Here is a 24952-nt window from a genome sequence, read left to right on the forward strand (position 1 = left end):
GACTTGTCGGAAAATACTGCCTCTAACTCACAGCCAGTTTTGCTAGTACAGCCCAGAGAAGCAGGACAACAGCCAGGACAGATCTGGGATTCTCCTCCTGACCCACATTACCCACAAGACGAACGTCTTCCCACCACTAGTGATGGCAGACTGCCAACACTCAGCTCAGTTCTGCCACTGTCTTTTAGAAGACAATGAGATGTACTCACACGCAAGTCCCTCTTTACATACTTCTGTTTAACATATTAGGCTGGCAGTGTCATGCCAATCCCAGTAGCATATAAATAGTTCAGATCTAAACATTCACTAACAGTCAGCCAGTGATCATCTTTCCCCAAAAGCATCCCATATGCATTAACTTTTGGCAGAGAACCAGTTATCTTACTACTCGATAATTCATAGGAGAGATACTTAACTAGGTAGTTCTGGGAATACGGCAACTCAATGCCAGTGCAAACTGAGGGGGGAAAAAAAAAAGGAGAATTCACATCTTTCCTCCTACTTCAGGGCTTACCACTAGTTTTTCATACCATCTAACCTGACTCCCGTGCTGCAGCTTAATCCTACTGCAAGTCATTCCATATCTGGTGGGTTTTGTCCTACTGATCAGCTCTGTCCTACCCCAGCAGCCCCCAACGTCAATGCTAGAAAGTGGGAAAACTTGGCCCTGTTTCTTCTTTCTAAGCTCTTGAAAAGATGAATTCGTTTGTTTTTTTTTTTTTTTTAATATTTCTTTGCATTTCCCTTTTCTTTTCTTCCTCTGATCTTCAGGTGCTAGGAATGCAGCTTTAGTTCATATATAGATTTTATCATCTCCACGAAGAAATACTGCCCCTGAGTTTTAAATGCCAGAGGAATCACAAGCAAACAGTGGGGGGAAGAAAAAAGTAAAAAAAGAAATCTGAATGTACAGCTCTGTGAATGTGACCGACCAATAACTCCTACAACGGGAGAAGGCTCAGAGCGCGAGGTGCCCCATGAAGCTCAGGAACAGTGTGGGATGTGGCTCATTAATCCTTGCTGTTGCACAGAGAACTGACTTTATCTCAACACAAAGGGGGCCAGAGGGTGACCTTTGTTTTAGATAAGCAGCCATATCTGTTAGTTGGACCTGGTATAAACATAAATCTTGAGTTGTTCAAAAGAACGTGAAGCCAGATCAGCATGGGGGAAGCGTATACGCGGCTCAGCCCAAGAGAGAGCATAAAACCTCAACAACTAACAAAGGAATTTTGAAGAGAGCAACAGGCTTGAGCTGGCTTCAACCCACGTATTCCTTCCCGGCGACTGGGGACGCCCAGCGTTGTGACGGTGAGCATATTACAGAGATCAGTAATGGCAATCACATTGGTATTGTGAGTGAATTGTATAAGTGTACACTTGAATTGTGATTTCAATATATTGCTGAATCACTCTGCTAAATCAAAAATCTTGTGTAACATCAAATCTCTTCAAAAATAATCTTTTATATTAAACATTGCGCTCTCCATGTGTGTGGAATATCTAAAAGAACCTGGTCAGAGAGTACTGGACTCTAAAACAGCTCTATGTGAATCTCTTCATGTGCCTGGCAGAGACGTAAGGCCTATACAGTACAGAGAGCAACAGGTACCATTTGCAACCTACAAGCAGAAAGAGAACTACTTGGCCTATCACAGTGTGAAGCACTCCTCGTGCTTCCATCCATGACGTAAAGAAGGCAAAATGTAGGGAAAACGGCCAGTCTTTGGTGTTCGTAGTCCTAGGACAGCCCTCCACATCCTTGAGCAGGATTTGAAACAGCTGAAAAAGGACTGATTATCTCCCCATGCCAGACAACAAACCTGGAGTTAGCTGGAACAGGACTTTAAGGCCCAAATTTATCCCACCTAACTTCAGGCTGTTCACCGAGGCACCCAAGTTAGGAACATTACCTCCTGCCAAAGGCAATGGAGTGAGAGGGACATCTCCAGAAGACTATTTGGACAGCAGGAATCTCCATTTGGCATTACCTTCCTCCATCCACTGCCTGTAGAGGGAACCTAAGGTGACCCCAGCCCTCACCTCTGCTAGCTGGGTTGAATCTAGGCTAAAGTAAATGCCGGTGGGACACCTGCACAGATGTGACCAGAGCCACTCCTCCTTACGATCCTCTGCTTTCAGCACCTTATTTAATGAGTTCGTCAGTAAGCTGAGACACGACACACTGAGACTTGGACAGCATGTCCTGCTGTTGGACAGAAGCCACCTCCTGCATTCGAGCTGCTTCCTGCCACAACGGAGCTACCCTGGGAAAGAAAACAGACACCAGCCAGCATGTTCCCCACAGCAAATCTAGTGATAAATCTTCGGACTCCAGGTAGCATCCAATTAGTGCCACGGCTAGGGCTCACATCCAGGATATGCTGTTGCCTATGAGGAATCAACGGAGTTTCTCCTCGTTTCCCACAAAGAATCTCACCCACACCCCAGAAGAGCTACCAGGTAGAGGCGATTGCTGATTCTAAGATGCAATCTGATAGTAGCAGGCTCCTATTCCATCACCAGCCCGAGCAATTCAATCACCTCCGTATGTTTGGATCTTTTTAATAAAAGAACTGAAAGTTCAGAGCAGGGAGGCTGCAGGGTAAAAGACCTCTGAAAGCAACAGTCCCGTCAAAAGGGAGGAGAGTCCCTGCTGTAGAAATGCAATGATTGTTCGAGCCACAGGTGGTCAGAGCCTTCTGCTCACAGCTGGCTAGAGTATTACCTCACCTTCTGTTTGCTGTTTGAAAGCTAAACTGGGAGCACTAGATGATCCCTCCACAGCTGCTTTCAAAACAGGCAAGCAAAGCAAGAGGCAGCATAGCCAGAGGCAGAAACGTTGATTAAAAATCAGACCTGCTTTAATGCAAAGGTGAGGTCAGAGCTGGAAGTGGGAGAGATCCAAGTTAGAAAGAGCCTGGTAAGGGAAGGATGGCACTCTGAGTCCATTAAAAAATAATCTAATATTAACTAGCACTCCTTAATATGTTTGAGTTCTTTGCCTATACTATTAAGCAAAAGGGACACATGGAGTAAAGCCAGGCTGGGAAGAGTTAATGCAATGGCTCTCCACTAATCTACAGAGTGGAAAGAGGACAAACTTCCCAAGCAAACCAGACTCTTCCTCAGACTCTCCTTCAGGCCTAGTAGGTATTTTGGACCAAGGAGGAAGCATTGACGCTATCAGTGAGGCTCCCCAAAAAAGAAGTCAACAGAGGGGGTGTTTGTCAGAAGTCAACAAGGGGTGTTTGTCCTGCAGAGGTCTTCCTGCTAGAAATGAAACAAGGTGCTCATCATATATTAGCCAACTCCCACATGCCCCTCAGATGGAAAGAATTCAGCATAGAGCAACACTCTGTTCTCCATCACTTATCTATCCGCTGTTTCGGAGTTCTGCTACCAATCGTTTAATACCCTGCTCTGCTGTCATCATTACCCTGTTTTTCCATCCTTCATCCTTGATTGATCTTGAGTCATCTGAGGAATAGGACGACAACGAAAATGTAACCATTTAGAGAGAGGCTGAAAGAATGCTTACACAAAGATTTATGTCAGACATTCAGTCTCACAGATGAAGCAGCTGAGGTCAACAAATATCAAAGCAATTTTTCCCCATAAGAATTCATGTAACAAGAGGGGGTGGTCTTGCAGGAACTTAAGAAATGTACATAATTTAAACCCACAGAATCAGTAGATATGGCATAGAGAATGGAGAGGCAGGAACTTATTTTACTGTAAGCATTTTTGCTGTCTCTTTCTAGATGGTTACCTTTTCATCACTGTCATCATCATCTTCCGATGACTCGAGACAGATCAAATCAATCAAGGGCAAAGGATGGGAAAACGAGGTTACGTTCAGGTGGTCAGTATAACAGACGAAATGGCTGAAGTCCTTCAGAATGGTGACCTGCTCAACATGCCACCTGCCAAATAGCCACCATCTCTTCCATCTGACAGTCCTCTCTCTCCATCCTTCACGCCATCATTTATGTGAATTTAACTGTGTGAATTCAAATCTTTGCAAGTAACTGCTCCTCAGTTAGTTAATTACTATGGAAAAACTTGCTTCACCTGTCATATCAGCAACCATCATACTTTTCACGAATGCATCTTCAGCAGACAGCTGCATACAACTGCATCAAATCAAAGGAGAACCATTTTCCTGTACCTCATTCCCTAAACTGCTGACCATTTAGATCCTTATGGAGACAATTTTCCGAGTCTAGGTTGGGATAACACCCTTTGCAGGATGATGAAAGATTCTGGGCCCCAACTAGGCCCCAATCATAAACAGATGAAGAGAAATGGGTTGTAAGCCATTTATTCTCACATTTTGGGAGAATTCCTCAACTGTTTCAAAAATTAAGCCTTGTAGCTTTCCCATACTCAGGCTGATATACTTAATCTCATGCCTTTAGCAGTAAGACACATCAACCTATGGAGAGGTTACGTGACCTGCCCTCTTAGACTCTATTGCACAGAGAACACAAAACTAAGTGCAATGAGTTAATACAAAGGTTCTTTACTTATCCACATAACAGGAAGAGGGAAGCTTCCCATACAGACGAGTCTCTCTCTCAGTGCCAAAAAGCACTGCCAAGATCTGGATCAGCACCCAGAGGGGCGGACTGCCATCTCCCAGCTCAGCCCAGTGGTCTCCGTGCTCCCAACCCTCAGCAGGAGTCGGCGTCACTGGCGAGAGGACACTCTCCCCAACTGAAAACCCAATGTGTTTGGGTACTTCATTGCTACTCAAACACTGCACTCTGCAGCACACCAACCTCACTGCTGAGGCACATGCACAGCCCTGCAGGTTTCATCTTTCACTGCATTAGGAAGAGCGCTGTCACTTCTGTCAACTGTAGGTGTTGTGCACTCACAGAAATCCCTCTCCAGGGTTCAGCATCTCCTCTGCAGCAGAGGGCACAGGAAAGAGGCCAGTGACAGAACTGGCAGACACTCAAGGACAACAGCTTGCTCCCTCAACCTCCCCATCTGGCCATCAGCTCTGTCCCACCTCTTCTGGACTCGCACCAGGAGAGGGAAATTTATTAACAAGCCTGCTCACCAGATAAATTTGCTCCAACATTTGATTTTCCAGGATGCTTCCATGGCTGAACTCAAACTGGGCCAGCATCAAAGCAATCATTTGGAGGAGTAGAGTCCACTCAATGCAGGCACATGCCTATCTCACACAGCTACTTTCTCATGTTGAACAAGAGGACTTTGCTCACAGAGAAGGCAATCGGCAGGACAACTGGAAGCAGTACACGCTTCCATTCTTCTTTTGATGTCCTCAAGTCAGAGTGGATTTTGGTCCAACAAATAAATGACGGAAAACAATTCTATAAAGTTTCCATCATTCTTATTCCTGACTCTCTTGGGACACAAAACATAAGGCCATTACCTCCACCATTCTCACCCTTTGCATCAAGCTCTGAAACTGGATGCAGTTTTTTCAGCCTGAGGGGTTGCTGCAGCGGACACTAATGTGGCATCCTGCTTCTTCCAGCCTCTCTGTGATAGATGAGAACACCTTCCATAATAAGAAATATCCCAAGTAAAGAGGACTTTTAAAACAAATTTTAGCAATGTTTGCTAAGCCATCCCATGGTGGTGAGTGGGCGGGGGATACAAATCTGTCCACAGCTCTGCAGAGGACCCATGTGGACTCAAATCTGGGAATACCTATGACTAATTCCAGAGCTAAATCTGTGTCTAAGGTCAGAGCAGAAGGGAAGACAGGCGTCTCTATATCCCGTTTGTGAGACTCTAGCTGGAATGGTGTACTCTGATCTGAACCTGTCACTGCAAGAATGGTAGAGTGACAGACTAACAACAGATCCGAAAATCTCAAAAATGATGTAGAAAGTAGGAAAAGATTAGGAAAGCTTCACCTAGCGAGGCCCTCGAGGGGAAGGATGTGATAGCATCCTGCAAATACTGAAGGAGATGCAATTATTATGTGCCTTCCGTTCTTTTATCACCTATGGGAGTAAAAATATGAACAAATGGGGTCGATGTAAGCAGAGACCACCACAGGCCAAATAACAAGAAACCTTTATGTTCCTCACTGATTTCAGAAAAAAGATCTCATGGAGGATGGATATGAGATGCAACTTCACAAAATGAAAAATGAATGGTGACTAATATAGTTTTATGGGTCCTTGGCAAAGAAATCGCCTTTGGGAAGGCAAAAGAAAACTAACTATCTTGTTAGAACATCTCAGGCATTGGAAAGATCCTGGCTTGGTTCCACATGACAGACTAATTGAAGACTTAATACTATTCAAGTGGAGCCCAAGTTAAACAGATTAAAAAGGCATTAACTTTGAGTTCAAAAAGAAATTTTAAATGGGTGCATATGCCACTGAGATCTTCCCTAGGGAAAAACTCTCTAGTGAGATTCCATATGAACCTCTTAATACTATTTGACATCTTCGTCAAGGTCAAAGATCCAGCTAGCAAGCTGGCATAGCTAAGGCATGCTAATTTGATAGCCATTAGTTTAGACTGTGTAGCCAGCATCACCCATAACTGCCTTTGGTGTCTCAATGACCTTACATCCATTTGCAGTTGGGGTGACGGGGCACAGACTTTGGCATGAGTCTGAGATGTGGCTTGTGCTTTACTTCCTTCCCTCCTGCACAAAGGCAGTTCAGCATTCAATAACTGAGAACCACCATCCGTAAGTGTCTCTATCATGGTAAGACATTAATATTTGTAGAGGAAACATAAAATATGCAGCAGTAAATAACAATCTGGATAGGTACATCACACAGGACAACCTAAGCTTGCTTGACGGAATGGGCTTACGGTGTCAGCATTCAATTTGTCTCAGATAATTCAATGATCTGGAAGGAAAAGCAGTGAAGAAAGATTGCGTCATACTTGTCAGAAAAGAGATAATGACTCCAAGAAGAACCTCACTGAATAAAACCAAGTGAACATCAGCTTTCAGCTTAATTTTTTAGTCCAAAGATGTCCAAATCCTTGGATGATTGAAATAAGGATTATTAATGCACATCTCATGACACGTGTTTACCTCTGTATATGGCACCAGTGAAATCGTTTTTGAAAGTCTATTCAATATGGGTGGCCACATTGCCAGAAGGATGTTGAAAAAAAAACTCAGAAGAGGGCTGCAAAAATGATTAAAGGCCTGGAAAACATGCCTCGCAGTGAATGACTAAAGAGACTCCATCTAGACTGTACACCGAAAAAAGGCTAAGAGATTAGTTGTTCTTGGTATTTCAGGCTACATAAGGAAGAGACTGCTGACAACAAATAGCTCTTAAGGTAAGAAGGCAAAGCCATAAACAGAGCTCGTAGTTGGAAACTGAAATAAGACAGACTTAGATTAAGTCATGACAACTGAACCACAAGAATAAACAAAAAACAAAAACAAAAAACCATTGGAACAACTTACTGAGGGACACAGTGAATTATCACTTCACTCTCTTGAGTAGATGCTGCACCAAAATGCACAAATAATCCAAATTTAGCTCCACAAAGATAAATTTACCTTGTTCCTCAGCTATATTAGTGAGAGAGACTATGCTTGGCACATAAATAACTCTTCTGTCTAGACAGGTGGCACAAAATGGTTACAAGGAGAGTCAAAGAGCTTTTGCTTTTTCACAAAGATCAGGAAGCTAGACTTTCATCCCACATTTGAGTCACAGGAGCATTTTTTGATGGGAATTTGGAGCACATAAGCTTCTCCAAATGGATTTCCAAAAAAATCTCATCTTTCCTCCTCCCTTCAAACCTGTAGGTAGGCTTATTTGCATCTTTTCATTTACATGAGCGAGCTGGCTCCCAGAAAGCTGACTGAAATGAAAACTTGCCCATTTCCACACATAAACTTGGACTTTTGCATGTACAAACAGCTGCAAGGCAAATTTCCAGAATGTTTCATTATAGGCAACCCAAGGCAGGTGAGGGGGGGGGGGGAAAGAAACTGCCACCATCTTCTCATCTCTTCAGATCTTTTGTGCTCTTTCCAGCAAATCACCTTGCATGGAAGTGCAGCTCCCTGCCCCTCTTACCCTAAAGCCTCAATTCCCCATTTTACAGCATAACAAGATACTAGCTAAAGAGCTTGTATTACACATATGATGTGAAGTGCTAAGAAAATCCCAGCAGGGCTCTCACTATTAAGCCCGTCTATATTGCATTAAATTGTTATTAGCTACTGCATTCTAGTTCATGATCAGGATAGTAACATATCTTTTTGCAATCAGCACTTGGTAAGGAAACTCTCTGTTCAGTGCAAATGTCACTTTTATTTATTGTTCTCTTGACTTCAGTCTTAGACATTGTCAGGAACCCCTGTCAGTTTTGGCACGGCAACCAGTTCCTCCCATCAAACGCTTGGCTAAGTTGGGTCCAGAGTTGCAGGACATTTGCAATGGGTGAGATTTACAGCGCTCATTTCATTAACGTGAGAGGTGGTCACAGCAGATCAAGAGCCTATAAAGGGCTGCCTAGCCTCTCTTTAGCCAGCAGGGAATTATCCTAGATGCTGCTTTCCTACAAACATGGAGTAATTTTCAGTCTCTTCTACACCCCATTTTTCCCCTAGCAGCTTGGCAAACAATAAAAGAGGCTCAGAAGTCAGCTTCCAGACAACAGTAACAAAAAATGTCCATGGTTCCCTCCAATCGTACGTGACCCTAGAAACAGTGACTCCAAAATCATACAAAAATGCAAAAGGTCTGCCTGTAAATAGGAAATTTAGCCATGTCTGTCAGTTCCTGGCACCAATAAGGGTTTTGCAGGTTTCTCACTGGGTGCATAAAAGAAAGCTGTTTGTTTTTTTCCCTCAGTCCTGGAGAGCAATTAAATCTAAATCAGAAGCAAAAGCTGAGATGAGCTGGGAGTATGTGCACACACACATTTATTTGTGTTTGTAACAGAGGTGCAAAGACAAATGGAAATCAGAGGCTGTATGAAGTGAAATAGGGTGAGAGGCATGTGTTCGAAATGTGGTCTCTGTGGGTGTTGAAAACATTGTTTCTTGGCTCTGAAGGAAAAGCAATTTCTTTCTCAGAGATTGCCCAACGGGAAAAGGAGAAACCAGTAACTGAACAGCATCTTCCTACAGAAAGCTCCAAAAAGCCCCTATGGCCTCCTAAAAACTGAGCCCTCAGCCTTCCAGTACAGGGTCCCAGCACAGAGTTGGCAGCAGAAAGATCTGCTAGACTGACAAAAAAGCCTGAGGACCACTGGAATTTAATTCACATGCAAAAGATTTCCCTACGGGACTGAATGTAATTGGTGCCATTTCAGAGCTCCGGGTCAGGATGGTCACAGCTAATTAAGTTTCAGAAATCCCCTTGGGATGCTCAGCTTCCTATTAGGGCTTCTGTTCACACTGGGAGCATCTCAGGGGGTCTTTCCCCGCGTAACCCCCCTCCTCAGGAGCAGCACTGCTACTCTGCACATTGCCTGCAGGCACCTGCAGGAGTTCTGCAGAAACGCTCTGCTCCAATGCTGGGACACAGAGAGCGGGTCAGGGATAGCACGGGAGCTCTGCTCCTGCACGCTCTCAGAGGTGTTGCGTCCCACAGTTCACGGCCTGAAAATCACAGCAGAAAAGCAAAGTCACAGGCATAATGTCATCGCTCCACATAGCTTCTCTCAGGGTAAAAGCTCAGGGAGGACAGAGCGTCAGCTCCCTCAGCATATGCCCTGAGCGAGGACTGCTGTCCTATGCTCCCCCACGAGCGTGGACAGCTGTTTTCACTTCTCTGCGCCTCAGGCTCTTCTGCAGAGGTTGAGAGTTAGTATGAGAACATGACTTCCCCCTCGCCCCACTCCGTCTTGTCCTAGGTCCTCCTGTGAGTCCTGGATTACGGCCTCTCTCTCCCCTTAACTGAGTCCTAAGCACGCTACTTTTCAAGTCCCCAAAAGGCAGAATTTCATAGACGGGGCATTCCCTCCATGCTATGATCCCAATCCTAAAACACCTAAAATATGACAGCTGGGAGCAGCCTTCTAACTCCCTTTATCTACCACCTCCCTCACCTCTTATCTCCTGATGCCAGTGGTACATCTCAGCTGTTAGTATAGCACAGGACTTCCCAAATCTGCTTTGCTCAGGTGCCAGCAGCAGCTCTGTTTTGCTAGACCATATATACAAACTTTCCCATCCTCCCAGCTCCCCACTATCCCCAAGCTAGGGCCCCAAACTCAAAGCCTTTCCCTTTCAAATATATTTATTTCACCCAATCTTCACCAGCAGATACCATCTTCTTCTCTTCCTACCACATCCCCTGTAAACTTGATCTCAGTCCTATCCACCACCTACAGCAGAGCATATCCCACTACCCCACACTTCAGGATGCATGGCGCTTTCTCGGCCTTGGCCCAATTCCCATATCCTGAATCAGATCCATAGGCCTGGATACCTATGGGTGCTGGGCAGCTTAAGAGAAAAGGTTTAGGAACCGTACTGTGCAAAGCAAATTACTGCTGATCAGGTGCCTGGGGGTAAGCACCTGGCAAAAGTATTTACGTCACCGTTTAGAGAGGAAAATGAGTTAGACCTCCGTGCAAACAAAAGCAGAACCAGTACCACCTCTCCCTTCAGCCAGACTGCTTTGACATAGTATGGTACCACCCTGCTTTGATGATGTACACCAGCTGTATCTCTACCACAGCTGGCAAATCTTTGATACAGGTGGTTTCACCCATTGCGTAAACCCAGACAATAACCACAAGCCTCAAAAAATAGTGGTTTCTTCAGGATAACCACCAGGGAAGTACAGAGGAGAGCTGATAGTACTTGGGCCACAGTACACTCCCGTGGCTCGAAGACAGGTATACATTTGGACCGGACCTGGACAATCACATCTTTGGAGGAGGCCCAACACAAAGTGTTTGAGAGGATTCTGGAGTTGTTTTATCCTGACAAGTTGATGTATAGAGCTAGGTCCTAAGGGGAAAATAGCTGCCAGGGCAGGAAGATCCTAAAACGAGTGTTTGAATTTGAACAGCACTAAGTCTAGCGTTCAGCCTCAAGAGAGCCACAGAGGCTGAGCAATTGTCCAAAGAGAGAGGATGGCCAACACCATCTGCCATTCACTGTGTCTACAGAGCTCTTGCTTCTCCTTTCCTGCCAAGATGTACAGCTTAGACATCTCTCTCTTTCTTCATAATATTAAGTTGCTCTTCCTGGAGAGTCTGGCCAAAAAACAAGATACAGGCAGCTTACTGAAAGTATATTCGTTTCTCCTAAAAATAACCAAGAAATGGATTAACTGATTTAAACCATTTCTCTTCTGGGAACAAATTCATCTCTCTAAGCTAGGCAGTCTCATGCAAGTTTTCACTCGACAGGTCTTTACAACCACGGAGGCGTTTATAGATGAGCAATGAGCTGCACAAAGGCTAAAGGGCTGCTCAGGCAAGCTGCTATTGGAGGCAGCAGACTCAGGTCCTGTCTCTGAAGAGGGTTCCCCATTACCACCTTCCTGAGGCACTCGTCTGGGTATCCCCCTCATCTCTCATAGCCTCCTCCCCAGGGCTCAGTGAGGAGAGGCAGGGCCAGGCCTCCGGGTACTTTGCGGCCAACGCGTGCAGTGCCACATGACAAACGTGCCAGCTTTGCCAGATCTGCTCCCCAATCTCTGTTGCTCCAGTGAATTCTCCCTGCCATCTGCGCCTTTCAGTTTTTGTCTCAAGTTTCATATATCTGTTGGCTGCCACAGCGCACAGACATGCTCTGTCAGACCAATTTTCATCAAAGAGGTAAATTGGAAAAGCTCTCAGGGCGCAAGGGAGACTTCCCAAGAACATCTCAGTGAGTGGTAACATGTGGGAACCTTCCCAATGCAGCAGCAAGCAAAGAGAAGAGACCAGGGCCCAGTGGAGAAAGTCGTAACAGCTACAAACGAAAGGGAAAAATTCAGACCAGTCAAAATTCAGTCAACCGCTTTACACTATGTAAACACTTTTTCCTCCAAAGCTGTACACACCAAATGCTACAAAAAAGCAGCACTGGGAATCCTGGGGCTTTGACTGCAAACAAAGACTGCAAAGATGGTCACAAATACAGATGCTTCCACTGAACAAAGGACTAAAGTCCCTTAATGCGTCAGGCTAACTGCGCCTCAATGCCATGTGGCTGGCAGGAAAGTAGGGCCAAAAGGTCCTAGACAAGCAGGAGGCATCCTCATCTCAGCCACATTTGGTACAACCCCATCTTAAGAGTCAATCTGAAACAGCGGTGTAAGTCACGATCTCTGTCAGCCAAAACCCAAGACCAATAGAAAGGAACTGTAAAAACAAATCTGAGGCCAACTAAGCCTTTGTGGTTGTTACTGTGCTCTGAACCATGGCTATTTGGATTTACAGCTATGACAGGGTAAACCCAATTCCTCCTTCAGCCTGTCCTTAGATTGACAACTCTAATTAGCTGTTTAGCACCCAAGTGCTAGGAAATGGTGTGAGCAATCCTAAAGCTGCACAGCTGAGGATAGGGCTATAGGCACAAACACAAACTCTAAGCAAAATAATCCCAGACACATTGCTATTTAGATGAAAGCATGCTGATGAACAGCAGCAAAACTCTGCGCTCTTAAAGGGGGCTTTTTTGTGTATTGATAGAAACACACAGAAACAATGAACACTTTCAGCATGATCACACAAACCTCTGTACAACAAACGAGGGAATAATCGGGGGATTTTCACCAAAGTGGGACTAGATGGCAAGGTCAGGCTTTGTCTGTTCAGTCTGATGGCTTAAGGTCACAGAAACGACTACAATTTTCTTTCCACTAACAAAGGTTTCCTAGTTTGCAAAAACTGAACTTGAAGAAAGCGTGGTTTTCCCCATGGCTTTGAATACAGATGTACCCTCCCAGAAACTCAGCTGATTCTTAAGCCTTTGATGTTTTAAACTCAGCCAGAGGACCCCAAAGCTCTGGATGGTATGAGAGCCTGGAGTTTTCCCTCTTGGAAACAAGATGATGATGTGGAACAGAGATATTGGAGCACGAACAGAAGGGCGGAAAGCCCCAGCCACTGCAAGGGTGGAGAAATTGCCTTCTGCTCCTAAATTAGATTCTGAATTGCACTCCTCAGCCTGGACTAGGGCATCAGGATGCGATTTGCTGACAAAAATAATTTAAAAAAAATTAAAACACCCACTATTAATAAATACATTCACAAATGAAACCAGTCAGGTTTCAAATTCTTAGCAGATGGCTCCATACTCCAGCTCACATGGTCAAATCTAGCAAGAGGAAGAAACCAGCTCAGCCACAGATATGGGTCAGCTACTAGCTCTCACCAAACACAATCTCATTTCTCCTAGACCTTCACATAAGCAGCAATAAGAGCTGCAAGGAGATCCCAGGAGCCAAAAGCCCAGTCCTACTTACTCTGAAAAACCATCTCCACACCAGGAACATGTCTCAAGAGTGCTTTCAATGGAGCAGTTAATATCCAAGCTTATGTTTCAGAGGGGGCGGGGCACCAGCAAAGAGCACTGACATTGAGCGATAGCTTCAACAGCTGATCAAAACAGAGTTTAATGCATTTCCATTTGCAGTTGCGTAGATCCAGCGATGCTTCTTACTTATTTACAGTATCACGCACCCCCTCTCACTCTTCTGTTTGCTACGTAGATAACAGGGGAAATTGATGCTATCACTCGCCTGACATACAGCACTGCCAATGGGTTCAGCAGGATTTTAAAGAGGAATGAGCCAGTGGCGTGTCACCAGGAAAAACATTTGAGCTCGGATAGGAAAACATATCCATGCACATCAGAACATTTCTTTAAGTGACAAGGACAACAGATCTCCTACCAGAAAGCATTCTGGCTGCCTTCCAGGGGAGGGGAGAGCCAAACCTGCTGGCCATTGGCCCTAGGGTGATGCCTATGTCTAGGACCATGCAACGTCTCCTGAAATCCTATGAATTACAGTAACTGTCCCTGTGAAGAGAATGTCAATCTACTTTCCTAATTGCACCAAATATTCAATATACTTTGAGGATAAAATACAACAATCCGCCTCCTGCTTCATGCGGCAAAGCTTAATCCTTTGGAGATCAATTCCAAATTGCTTGTGGACTGTTATTCTGGATCCAGGAGGGGTCAAATTTGCAGACCAGGTGACTCCAAGGAAGGAAGCATCCAGGTTAATGCAGATCCATTTTCTGGTTTTCCCTGCTGCTAAGATTTCACTTGCAGCATGACCCAAAGGTAAGAAACAGGATCATCTTTCAGTCTTGACTGTCAAACACAAAATCAACTTTGTGTAAATGTCTCTTCCTTCTTCCTCTGGGCTCTTAGATATGCTAAGACTTCTGCCAAGGACAGGAACAGCACCTGCAAAAGTCTGATTATTCCAATAACAAGAGTTTGGTGAACTAGTTGCACCTCTCAACAGAGCAGACAGGGCTGCTCTGCCATAACACCTGTTAGTTTTCCTTGAAGCCGGGGCTTTGGCATCTAGCCAAAGAGGGACAACCTATTCAGGTAATCAATAGTCTTGAAAGGTATAAAGTCCATGTCTGCAATGCACGTACATTCCTGCTCCTCATTAGAGAGGAATCCTGACTTCAAATAACAGGAAGCCACACCTGAGCGGGGCAAGCGGCCACCAAGAGAGCAGCCCCCAGTCTTTTGCTATGAGCGAGCATTTCCCGCAGGCAGAGCAATGCAGGCAGTAAGAGCAGACAGGAGAAGAAGGAGGGTTCAGGGCTGTGAGTCTGCAGACCCTCTTCTGCAGCCACAACCATGGTGGATTGGGGCCACTCAAGGCTACACTTCTTTGATCAGCATGGTAATTAAGCTGTGGAGTTTGCCACAGCCAGCAGACTGCTGAATTCTTTTTCAAGGCCCCAGAGAGTGATAATCATTTCATTGACATCTCCATTTCCAGTCCAGTCTCTCTCTTTGCCTGCTGAGGGGAGGAAAGGGGCCAAGGCAACACTGCCCAGCAGAGTAAGCTGCTCCAGTCTCGCCTGGCCCCTCTCCTGCCCACAGAGCCAGCCGAAGGGCATGAGATGCCACAACACATGGGATGGTGGGAAGAGAGTACGAGGCTCAGCCGCTTCCCTCCAGCTCACTCTCTTCTCAGCTTGGCTGTCCACCAAAAGCCTGCACGGGAAAACGAGACACTGCAAGGCCCATTAAAGAGAAGGACAAGCTGAAGGGGTAATCCCGCCCCCATCAAAGGCCTGTCCTCATCACATCTCCTTATGTGTACAACACTACGTCCTGGAATCTGATGCCACAGGAGTGGGGGCACTCCTCCATCCCCTGACAAGAGGCAAGCTACCCAGCCTCCTCCTGCCCCTTACACTGAGGCCAGGTCCATTGCTGGAAAAATAAATGAAGTTAGGCATGTCCTTCAGAGAAGCACAGCAGCAGGATGGCCCGGATGAGCTGCGAGTCACTGACGCAGCAGAAAAACAAAACTGGAGAGAACTACAGGAGATGGAGACTTCTACTGCTGCCCATGACTGAGGCCCCAAAACGCCACCAACCCACTGGCAGTGCAGTAAGAAGAGCTGTGGTTTAGGGTAAAGTGACCCCAGTTCCATGCCCAGGTATCAGAGAAGGGGACTCTGACAAGCCAGGTCTTCTTGACTTGAAACAACAAGTAGTGAGTGGTATGAGAAAGGAACAACAAGTCAGTAAGAAAATAGTGGAGTAGATACATCAAGGATGCGATGTGTCGAGGAGGCAGGGTAGAGCTGGACTGTTAACAGATCTGTCCAGTAGCTTACGACATGGTGTTCAGGCTTGACAAAGCATCAGGGCTGACAATATCATCCAAGCAGGATAATGTACTTGGGTTGCTATTTACACCACACTGTTACACGAGCCTCTCACAAAGCAAATGTCACATCACCATGATAAAACAGTCATCTCAAAGGCTGATTCTTGCAAAGGCTACAGTTTAGAGTCACTTCTATTATCTGTAAGTCATGGAAATGCGATTTTGGCCAAGCTTTTAGCACACAGGGCTGAAATATTTTTTGCAATTAGTTGCTTTGTCCTTGCTAGATTTGCATCTAGGTAGTATCATTTTCACTGATCCACACACATGCATGCTTTCTCTTTTCCTTCTTACATTCGTATTGGTTAAAATGACACTTTGTGTTCCAAAACCTACAGAGGACTGCACATTTACAAGCCCACTGCATGTTTTACAGCCCTACATTGATCTCATTTGCGCAGGGTTACCCAGCCCTGATTTTAAACCCACATCTGCAGAGGATTCATTTTTCTTCTGGAATTTTCCTGAGTGCCTAACTAGCTCTGAAAAAAGCCCGGACAACAGCATTAGCAGTAAGATTGATATTATTAATAACAATACTCTGCCCTTCTATGACTACTTTTATTTAAAGATTTCTAAGCACTATCTTTATTATGCCTCACAAGTCCTTGAAAAGACTGGTCAGTTTTATTCCTGTTTTAAAGATACAGGAAAAGACAAGAAATTGTCACTCCAAGTGGTAACTACATTCCCAGGAGTTCTGACAAGCCCAGTCTCCAGCTCTAACCAGTATATAACATCTCTTCATCCTAACCACAGAGCTATGAGGCTGCAAGGACCTTCACAAACTTATTAATCTTCCAAAGCTCTACAGTTCAGATCGAGAAGTCCAGGGAGCATGCTATCCAGCCTATCAGAGAGCCAATGATAGACAATTACAGCTCATAAGATAAAAGAAGAGTAACTTTTTCTGTTTGCAAAAAAAAAAAAAAAAAAAAAAAAGCTCAAATAACTTTTTGCCAGCTGACTTGTTCTTTTTGTCTTCTCATTCTCTCTCTTTCTAATACTGCAGTGCAGCTGGCAAAGCCTACTTCTGGGCTGGTTTGTTACAATACAGAACTATATGCATGAGGGTGAGGAGACAAAAAGAAAAGAAAAGAGAAACACAGAAACAGGTTCTGACATCTAATCACGTCTGCTGTATTGATTTTGCAACTTTATCTTTGGAGCAAATTAGAGAAACCATCACATTATCACCCAGAATTTGCTCTTCCCTTGAGTGAGCTGGTTCAAAAGGAGCTCATATGAACATACACAAACAGGCACGGCTGCACACGCACACACACCCATGGCCTGGGCGCTCGGATGGGAAGCACAGCCTGGGAGGGCGGTGGGGGGCAGCACTCATCACAGAGGCTGCAGGAACCACACGATTCCCATTTCCAACAAGATCAGAACTCCAGAGGAAGCGACCGAACTAGGGAGCTGCCTAAACTGGAGAGCAGCGTTTCAATTAACCACAGCAGGTCCCTGCCGGAGCACCCACCTCCTACCAACTGCATGAACAAGATGGAAAGGCATAAACATGGAGTACGTTATTTTTTTCTTTTGGGGAGGGGGAGTCAATGAAGGAGACAAGGGTGATGTGTGCCCTATTTACTTGCTTTGCAGTTTGCCTTTCATGCTGAGGGAAGGTGCAAACTGACAGCTCCCAAACCAAAGCTACCTGCTCAGGCACAGAACAGTTCACGCCACTGTAAGCTCCTTCTACAAACAGTTTCCAGGCAGGAGGAGGCAGCTCAGTCCACCCCACACTCCGAATGTAACCCAGAGTCAACTAAGGAACCAACAGAGAAGGGAAGAGGACAGTCAGGGTGGGCTACCACATGGACCATGCCACCATTACTTGGGCTAAATCACCACAAAGCATTGCTTAGCCATAGGGAGAGCTGTAAGAAGAGGAGAGTGAATTGCTCTTTACACTGCACTGAAGTTAATCACATCTTCGTCTTCCCAGGGGTCACATCGAGGGTGCAGCCCCACAACAGCTTCTGGCTTCTGCCTACCATTTCCCTTGTGCGGTAAGTCACATCCTCTCCCTCCAGGCCAAGATTCAGGGCTGTGATTTCCCTCCAGACCGTCTAGCAAGCTTGAATTCATCCCAGGCTCAGCACTTCTGCTCTCTCTCCAAGGGCAATGACAGTTTGTAGGGACCACACAGTTTTCACCAAACACCAGCACTGAATGGGGGACACCAGCGGGTCTGATGGTTCTTTGCTTTAGAGTGAAATTTTGCTGCATCTCACATCAGCTCTTTCAGTGAGCAAGAGCATCCCTCTCCTACATCCTGCTAGGCACTGTATACCTGTCCCAGCCTAGCTTCCAAAAATGCTTAAACTAAGATATGCAATTCCACCCTGTTTAGGGGAAGCTTCTCCACACACTTACCTGCCTGGAAATCTGCACAATTTTCCCTATCCGCATCCTGTAATTTAATTCCTGACATGCTCTTAAGCAGACAGACAGTTGATTTTAAAGGGGCATCTCTGAATACTCAAAGTGCCTGCAGGGTTTGGCTCATCTCTGTTACTGCTGTGCTCCCAGCAACTTACATCTGTCACCAGTGTGTCCGGTTTGGCTTCAGCCAGGTTATCAGCTCAAGTTTCACTTCTCTTCTCCTGGAGCGACCAGTCTGGGAGGAGAATGGCAGGTGTGTCTAACGAGCACTGCTGTGCTGTGCTGTGCTGTGCTGTGCGTGGAGGCTCTTCAGTCACAGCCCTGAGACAGCACGCCCGGCTGCAAATTAACCTGCTCCCTACCAATCCCATCCCTGCCACATTCCCAGGAAGACTCTGCAGGAGTTCAGCAATCACACTCTCCCAAGGGGATGGACTCTGCAGGGAGGGCTGCTCCTGCAGTCGCAATCCTCCAGACCAAGTCGTTTTACCCAACTGCCTTTGCCCTGTCCGATTCAAAGGCTTGCCTTAATGCTCTCCTCATATCAAAACGCACCTCAACAGCTGGGGAGCTGAGCAGATGCACAGTTCTGCAGAGGGAGGAACCACTGCAGGGAAAAGATTGAGACAGTCGTGCAGTGTGGACATCAGCAGCATCCTTCCCTCTACTTTCTCCTTTATGTGCAGGTAATACCGGCATGAGGGGCTGAGAGCACCACTCATTACTGAAATCACCCAATATGCCACATGCTAAGAATCAGTTTCCTGCTACTTGCAGCTTTTCTGCCTGGAAACCATTTGGGATTATGCATTCCCTACTAGGGTCTGCTTAGTACTGCTTTTGTTCTGATTGTAGTTACCCCTCACAGGGCAATATTCAGGCAAAATGGTTCAGGCGCATACAGAAATGACAGTTGGGGGAACAAAGTCACACACGGGGTGGTGGGGTGGAAATGGCCTAATTAACATCTGTTGGATACGTTTTAAGTGCTTGACTTTACAATCTTACTAACACATCCTGAAGGTATCGTGCATGTACGTAATGCACACAAACACCTGGCACAGCTGCTGTTCTGAGGTGATGCATCGAGAGGGGAACAGAGAGCATCGTGTATGAACACACACAACGCCCTCCTCCCCGCCACTTACAACATGCTGGCCTTTGCCTTGGGCAGCCAGGCCAGTTTATATTTAACTGTTCAAAGACTCCCACATGAAAGACATGTCTCTGCTAACCCTGGTAAGAAAGGTCAACCCTGCCTAAAAGCAGCAATGAGCATGTCACCCTTTGCCCACAGGCTTTTGTGCACACAAGCATTCAGACCAGCGCTCTAGCACCACACGGTTATACTCACACTGCACGTTGAGCTGCACCAAGGCTTCCCGGGGTCTGATGTTAAAGCCATTGTACCTGGCTGTCTGACACTTATAGGTCCCGCTCATTTCTCGGTTCACGCTCTCCAGGCGCAGCTTCCCATCATATGTCTCCACCGTCATCGTCCCTGAAGGCATGGGGGTTTCCTTATCTACCCGGGACCAGATAATGGGTGGCTTGGGCTTCCCCCGAACGTCGCACTGCAGCTCAGCCCTGGAGCCCTCCCGGACAGTGATGGTGGACTGACCTTTGGGGACACTGATGGTTGGTGGCACTAAAATGGAGATAACAAGAAGGGACTGTTTTTACACCAAGTTTCCAGCCAGCAAGAAACACTGAGAGATGCTTGCATCCAAGTCACCCCAAAAGCCCTGAACTCCGAAGCTTTCTACTCAACATGGCACTGGGAATACCAGTGCAATCTCTATAGGGACACATGTCTCCTGTAAGTCATCCTACGTGGTTTGGAGCTGCAGGGAACCAAAGGAGATCCCGCCTTCTCCAATGACGTATCCCAATGCCAACAACAAGGGCCAGCTGTACTGGGACATTCCTCAGCTCCCACCTCATCAGCTGCAAAATGCTATCAAACAGCAGGGCTAGCATTAATAAACCCCAAGGCGAAAGCCTTTGATCTGTTTCTCCATTTCTGGCCAGTGAATTCCCCCTGAATGGAAAGTCAGTCTTCTGGCCAAGAAAAAAAAGTCACATCTACCAAGGCATCTAGTTCCCTCACACGGGTCGGTCTGAAACCAAGGCCTACAGGATTAATACTTTGTAGATCTCATCTCCAGCCTTGTCAGACATCCAGGACTCCTTCCCTCTCCTAAGCCACAGCAAGGAACCAGTTCTATTAAATATGTTTACTTTTACATTGAGATTTACAGTGCCTTGGTTTTCTCTGGCTCACTTAAGGGAGATACGGGTCCTAGCAAAGACTCCTTCTGTGCATCCCTTCCAGGCTAGGCTGAGAACAGCTCATCCAGCAGATATGCTGCCTGGCTGGGGCCAGAGCTAAAGGCACAGATCCTTTATCAATTGACAAACAAAACTTTGCTGATAAACAAAGCTCAAAAGAAATCCAAGGACTGCAGCTAAAGGGAGCAGAGGTTTCAGTGGGAACTGGTTCATTATTCATGCCCCAGCTCCATCAAGAACCCAGGAAGTGGATGGTCATGCTGAAACCCATGTAATGTTGACACAGTATTTCTATTAGGCTTCAGACTGAACAGTCCACTGAGGTAAATAAGGCAGCAATCATTTTCTGGAAAGCTCCTGTTTAAAGCCTTTTGGCTGGCAGTAGTGACACTTGGATAGACGATTCCATAACTGTAAAGGCCAAATACTTCATTTTCTTTTAAATCAAAGTTTAGAATTACAGAGGCCATAACTATTTGAACTGACCAATATTAATTCAATTCAGCTCCAGCAAAGCAAACAATAATTGCACACATTACAGCCCACTGCTGCTTTAAGAGCAAATTTAGGATTGCTCCAGCCCAATCTCCCTCAGCAGTGACCCTCCCTATGCAACAGAGAGGCCATATTTTCAATTTGCAGGTCTCCTGTGGGCTAGGGAATCTCATCACATCCTATCCTGTGCAATGCAAAGGGATGACAGCACTCTCGCTGCCTGGCACTGCCAGCAGCTGCTCACCTGGCGAGAGGCAATTTTCTTCATGGGGAAAAGCTGTAAATTGCATTCAAAGATCCCTTTTTTTTTTTTTTTTTTTTTAATTAAAGCCACCTCCTGGGAGCTGCTCAGTGAAGGGACCCACCTTGGCAAGCTCAGGCCTTGTTAGCTGAGGAGAAGCAGATGGCAGGGAAACATGGGGCCGTGGCTGGTACCCTCTTGCTCCAATTTGGCGCCCTGGAGAAAACCCGCAGGGTTTTCATGTGGGATCCACGCATCAGAGGAGGCTCATTGCTCCTCACAGGGATGCAGAAGGTTGAATGGGCCTTTGCTGCTGGTCTTGCTGCATGCAGAGCCACTCTGGCAGGGGCGGCAGTTTTTGCCTGGGTCACAAAAGGGTCTGCTGGCCCCGACTGCTGAAGGGGAGCTTCAAAATGCCCCATACTGCCCTCCTGCCCTTCTCTGTCCATGGCACCCACGCGGGGCTTCTCCTTGGCTGGCAGGACCAGAGCACGGGGCAACCCTGCCACCGCAGGCACCTTCTGTTAGGCGGTGTCCGGCTGGGGCCTGTGCCAACAGACTGCCCAGCTTTGTGGTGGGGACATCCAGGATCTCCCAGCCCTCCGTCCCACCACCTCTTACCTTTTTGGTCTTATAGACAACCGCACTCTGCCATCTAGTGACCTTGGGCAAAAGAGATTGCTCCGGGCGACAGCAACCACGCAAGGCCTGGGTTTGAGTTGGCCACTGGTATCCAGGATTGGGTTCCCCATTTTGTTCCCTGGCAGTTCAGTGGGGGCAGTCTTTGTTGGCACAGACACGGCTCTACCCGCCAGGGCTGTTAGCAGAAAGGGAACGCCAGCTTCCAGCATTTGACAGGTCTGTGGCATGGTCAGGGCTTGGTCTCGGGGCTGCTAACAAGTGCTTGGTGCCAGTCCCTTTGCAAGGGGACTGGCCCAAGTGTTTCTGCTGAGAGCCAGGACATTCCCAAAGCATCAAAAGCCAGTCAGTCACCGTGCTTGCTTCTAAGGGCTGAAGCAAGCAGGGTCCAAAAGGAAGCAAGGTCCAAGCATCATCATTACGATAGCTCTGAGTCAGAGCACCCAGCTTTGTTACAGTCAGGAACAGCTTGACTAACCGGCTCAATACAACCAGAGATTAAGATAAAACTTTCTGTGATGGTTCAGGACAGACTCTGCAGGCAGCTGGCTCCCCTTGGGAGCTCTCAGATTATTAACCAAGGCTGTTTTGTGACATCCCCGTGGGGTCCCAGGAAGGCCACAAGATGAGATGGTTATAATGGAGAGCAAAGCTGGATCCCCTGCTTCACCAGAAGCTCAGAGGCAGGCCTGAGACCCTGCATTACAGTCATCAGAGGTGACTAACACACACCTAAGGCTTAGTCCTGTTCTCACCAAGCTATGGGAAGGCTGAGCAGAGGCCGGGGGGGGTGACCTTGATTTTAAAGAGGGGAAGCATTTATAATGTTTGGACTCCTGCAGAGAGTACCCAAGGCAGATTGTAATTGCTCCAGAAAACATTAAAGCTCTTCATAAAATTTGCTGCGACAGACGACACCATTCTCCTGGACGCAGCTCTGACCAAAGGACGTTCCTCATAAGCAATGCCAAAGAGAGAGAAGAGTAGCTTCTTTTCTCTTACAGAAACCTCTCACCAAAGGGACTTTTGAAATTTGGTGAAATTCCATTCCCTCTTTTTTCCTTCACAATATTTCCTCATTTGGGGGTTTCTTTGAATAATCATACTCTAAAGCTGTCTCCGTGGCTTTGGCTGGATTGTACTTTGGACTTTTCATAGAGAGAAAACACAAAAGGAGATCTTGTCAGGGCACAGCACACCTGGTAGAGGAGCTGTAACTATTACCCATCTCCATTCACAGACAAACGCTTGCCTGAGGATGCAATAGTTTTCCCCGCTGCGGTCCAAGACGTTCATGTGAGGTGCCTCAAAAAAGCCAGAGAGACCGGGTGGAGGGCAGATAGTGATGCCAACCACGGCCCTTGCTCCCCGGGGCCCCCAGTCACTACCGAGAGGGCTCACCTGTCTCTGAGGAGATGTTCACCTCCACACTGAGGTCAGGAATGGGTGCTCCCTGGAAGGTGGCCACGCACAGGTAGGTGCCATAGTCACTGAACCTCAGGTCAATAATCTCCAGGCTGCAGGTCACAGGTGGGAGCTCGGGGTCATTCCTGGTGATAAGCAACCGGTCTGAGAATCTGGCTGGTTTCCCGTTCTTATACCAGGAGTAGATAACCTTCTCCTGGGGAACAGCATCCACATGGCACGACAGCTTCAAGTCTTGCCCTAACTGGATGCTCTCACTCTCTTTGATCACATCAGGGGTGATTTGGAACGTGGCGTTCTTCATGGCTGGGAGGAACAGAAGGGTCAAACCAGTTAGGAACAGCAAAATGTCCTACAATGGACAGGACATCAGCCCTTCGTTCCTCAGGAAGGCAACATCTCTGCACAAAATCTGTCCCAAGATCTTGCCCCACTGTGATCCCACAACACATCCCCAGGGCCTCATATCTGGTGGGTGGGATCATTCTCCAGCCCAGGACAGTGCTACAGCCCAAGCAGCCCTGGAACAGCTGCAGGCCTGGGAGCAAAGGAGCTTGCACAACATCTTCTCCAGAATAGTAGTCTCTGCTAAGTACCGCATTCACCCTCAGCTGTACAAGAACAACCAGAAGAAATACCAATCTAGCCCCTCTGCCCTGAAAACCCATCCTCTGAGAAAAAGAGCAACTTACATCGCACCAGAAGGTTTACTGTCTTCTTTGCTGGGTTCCCCACATTGTTGATGGCTGTGCAGTTGTAGTAGCCCGAGTCCTCCAGGTGGATCCTCCAGATGCTGAGGTTGCCTCCTTGCACAAGGCTGTTGGGAGGCATTGGGCCAGGCGAGTGAGACCAAATCACCTCTGGCTGTGGGTCGCCACCTATCAGAGAGCACTGTATGGTGATGTTGTCACCAGGGTTGACCACTAGCGTCTCATTGACAGACAGCTTCAGAGCAGGTGGGGCTGGAAAAGAACAAAGAGGGACAACTCTGAGCCTGAGGAAGATCCACCTGCCTGCCTATACACAGCTTCTTACTTTCCAGGAATCGCTCTTGAAGAAAGCTGATTTGAGCAGGAAGAGCCAGAGGGATCCATGAATTCATTACAAATACAAAGCATTTGTGAACCTAAAGCATCATCATTACCACAGCTCTGAGTTAGAGCACCCAGCTCTGTTACAGTTAAGAAACAGCACAGGCAGAACCTCACATAGACCCAGAACGGAGATGATACCTGAAAGACTCTACAACTAGTGCTTAGGACTGGGGCACAGTTAGGTCTAAGTAACATTTGAACAGCGTTCAGAACAGGTCCTCCAGGTCGTAGGACTTTAAAAGCGTCAAAAGCCAGTCACAACACTTTCTTCGAAGGGCTGAAGCAAGCAAGGTCCAGAATCAAGATTGGTCAGGTCAGGTCGGAAGAAATTAGGCAGTGAAAAAACAGAGGCTAGAGGCTTCTTGACTCCTGATGCAGACAACTGCAGCAAAGCAGAAGGGCAGTGGAAAGCCACAACGGCTCGGCGTTACTTTCCCATACTGCACTATAGCCCACTCCTCTGCAGATACGACAGTACCTTCTGTTCTTTCTGCATTTAACACTCCTGACTCTCAGCAGGACCTGCAAAAGCAGCACCGGAGTAAAAGTTCAACTGGTTGCTC

The 24952-nt window shown here is 46.7% G+C and overlaps 1 protein-coding gene across 4 annotated transcripts in view; it reads right to left on the reverse strand.

The window, feature by feature from the left end:
* The window catches only part of MDGA1 (MAM domain containing glycosylphosphatidylinositol anchor 1), a 150528-nt gene that overhangs the window by 59747 nt on the left and 65829 nt on the right, over positions 1-24952 (reverse strand). For all 4 annotated transcript variants that reach the window (XM_068939538.1, XM_068939539.1, XM_068939541.1 and 1 more), the window contains exons 6-8: positions 23988-24257; positions 23272-23601; positions 19558-19851 (exon numbers count right to left, since the gene is read on the reverse strand). In XM_068939538.1, the coding sequence (XP_068795639.1) occupies positions 19558-19851; positions 23272-23601; positions 23988-24257 (894 nt within the window). The remainder of the gene's footprint in view (positions 1-19557; positions 19852-23271; positions 23602-23987; positions 24258-24952) is intronic.

This window comes from Struthio camelus, chromosome 3, assembly GCF_040807025.1.
Source record: "Struthio camelus isolate bStrCam1 chromosome 3, bStrCam1.hap1, whole genome shotgun sequence".
Classification (NCBI taxonomy): Eukaryota; Metazoa; Chordata; class Aves; order Struthioniformes; family Struthionidae; genus Struthio; species Struthio camelus.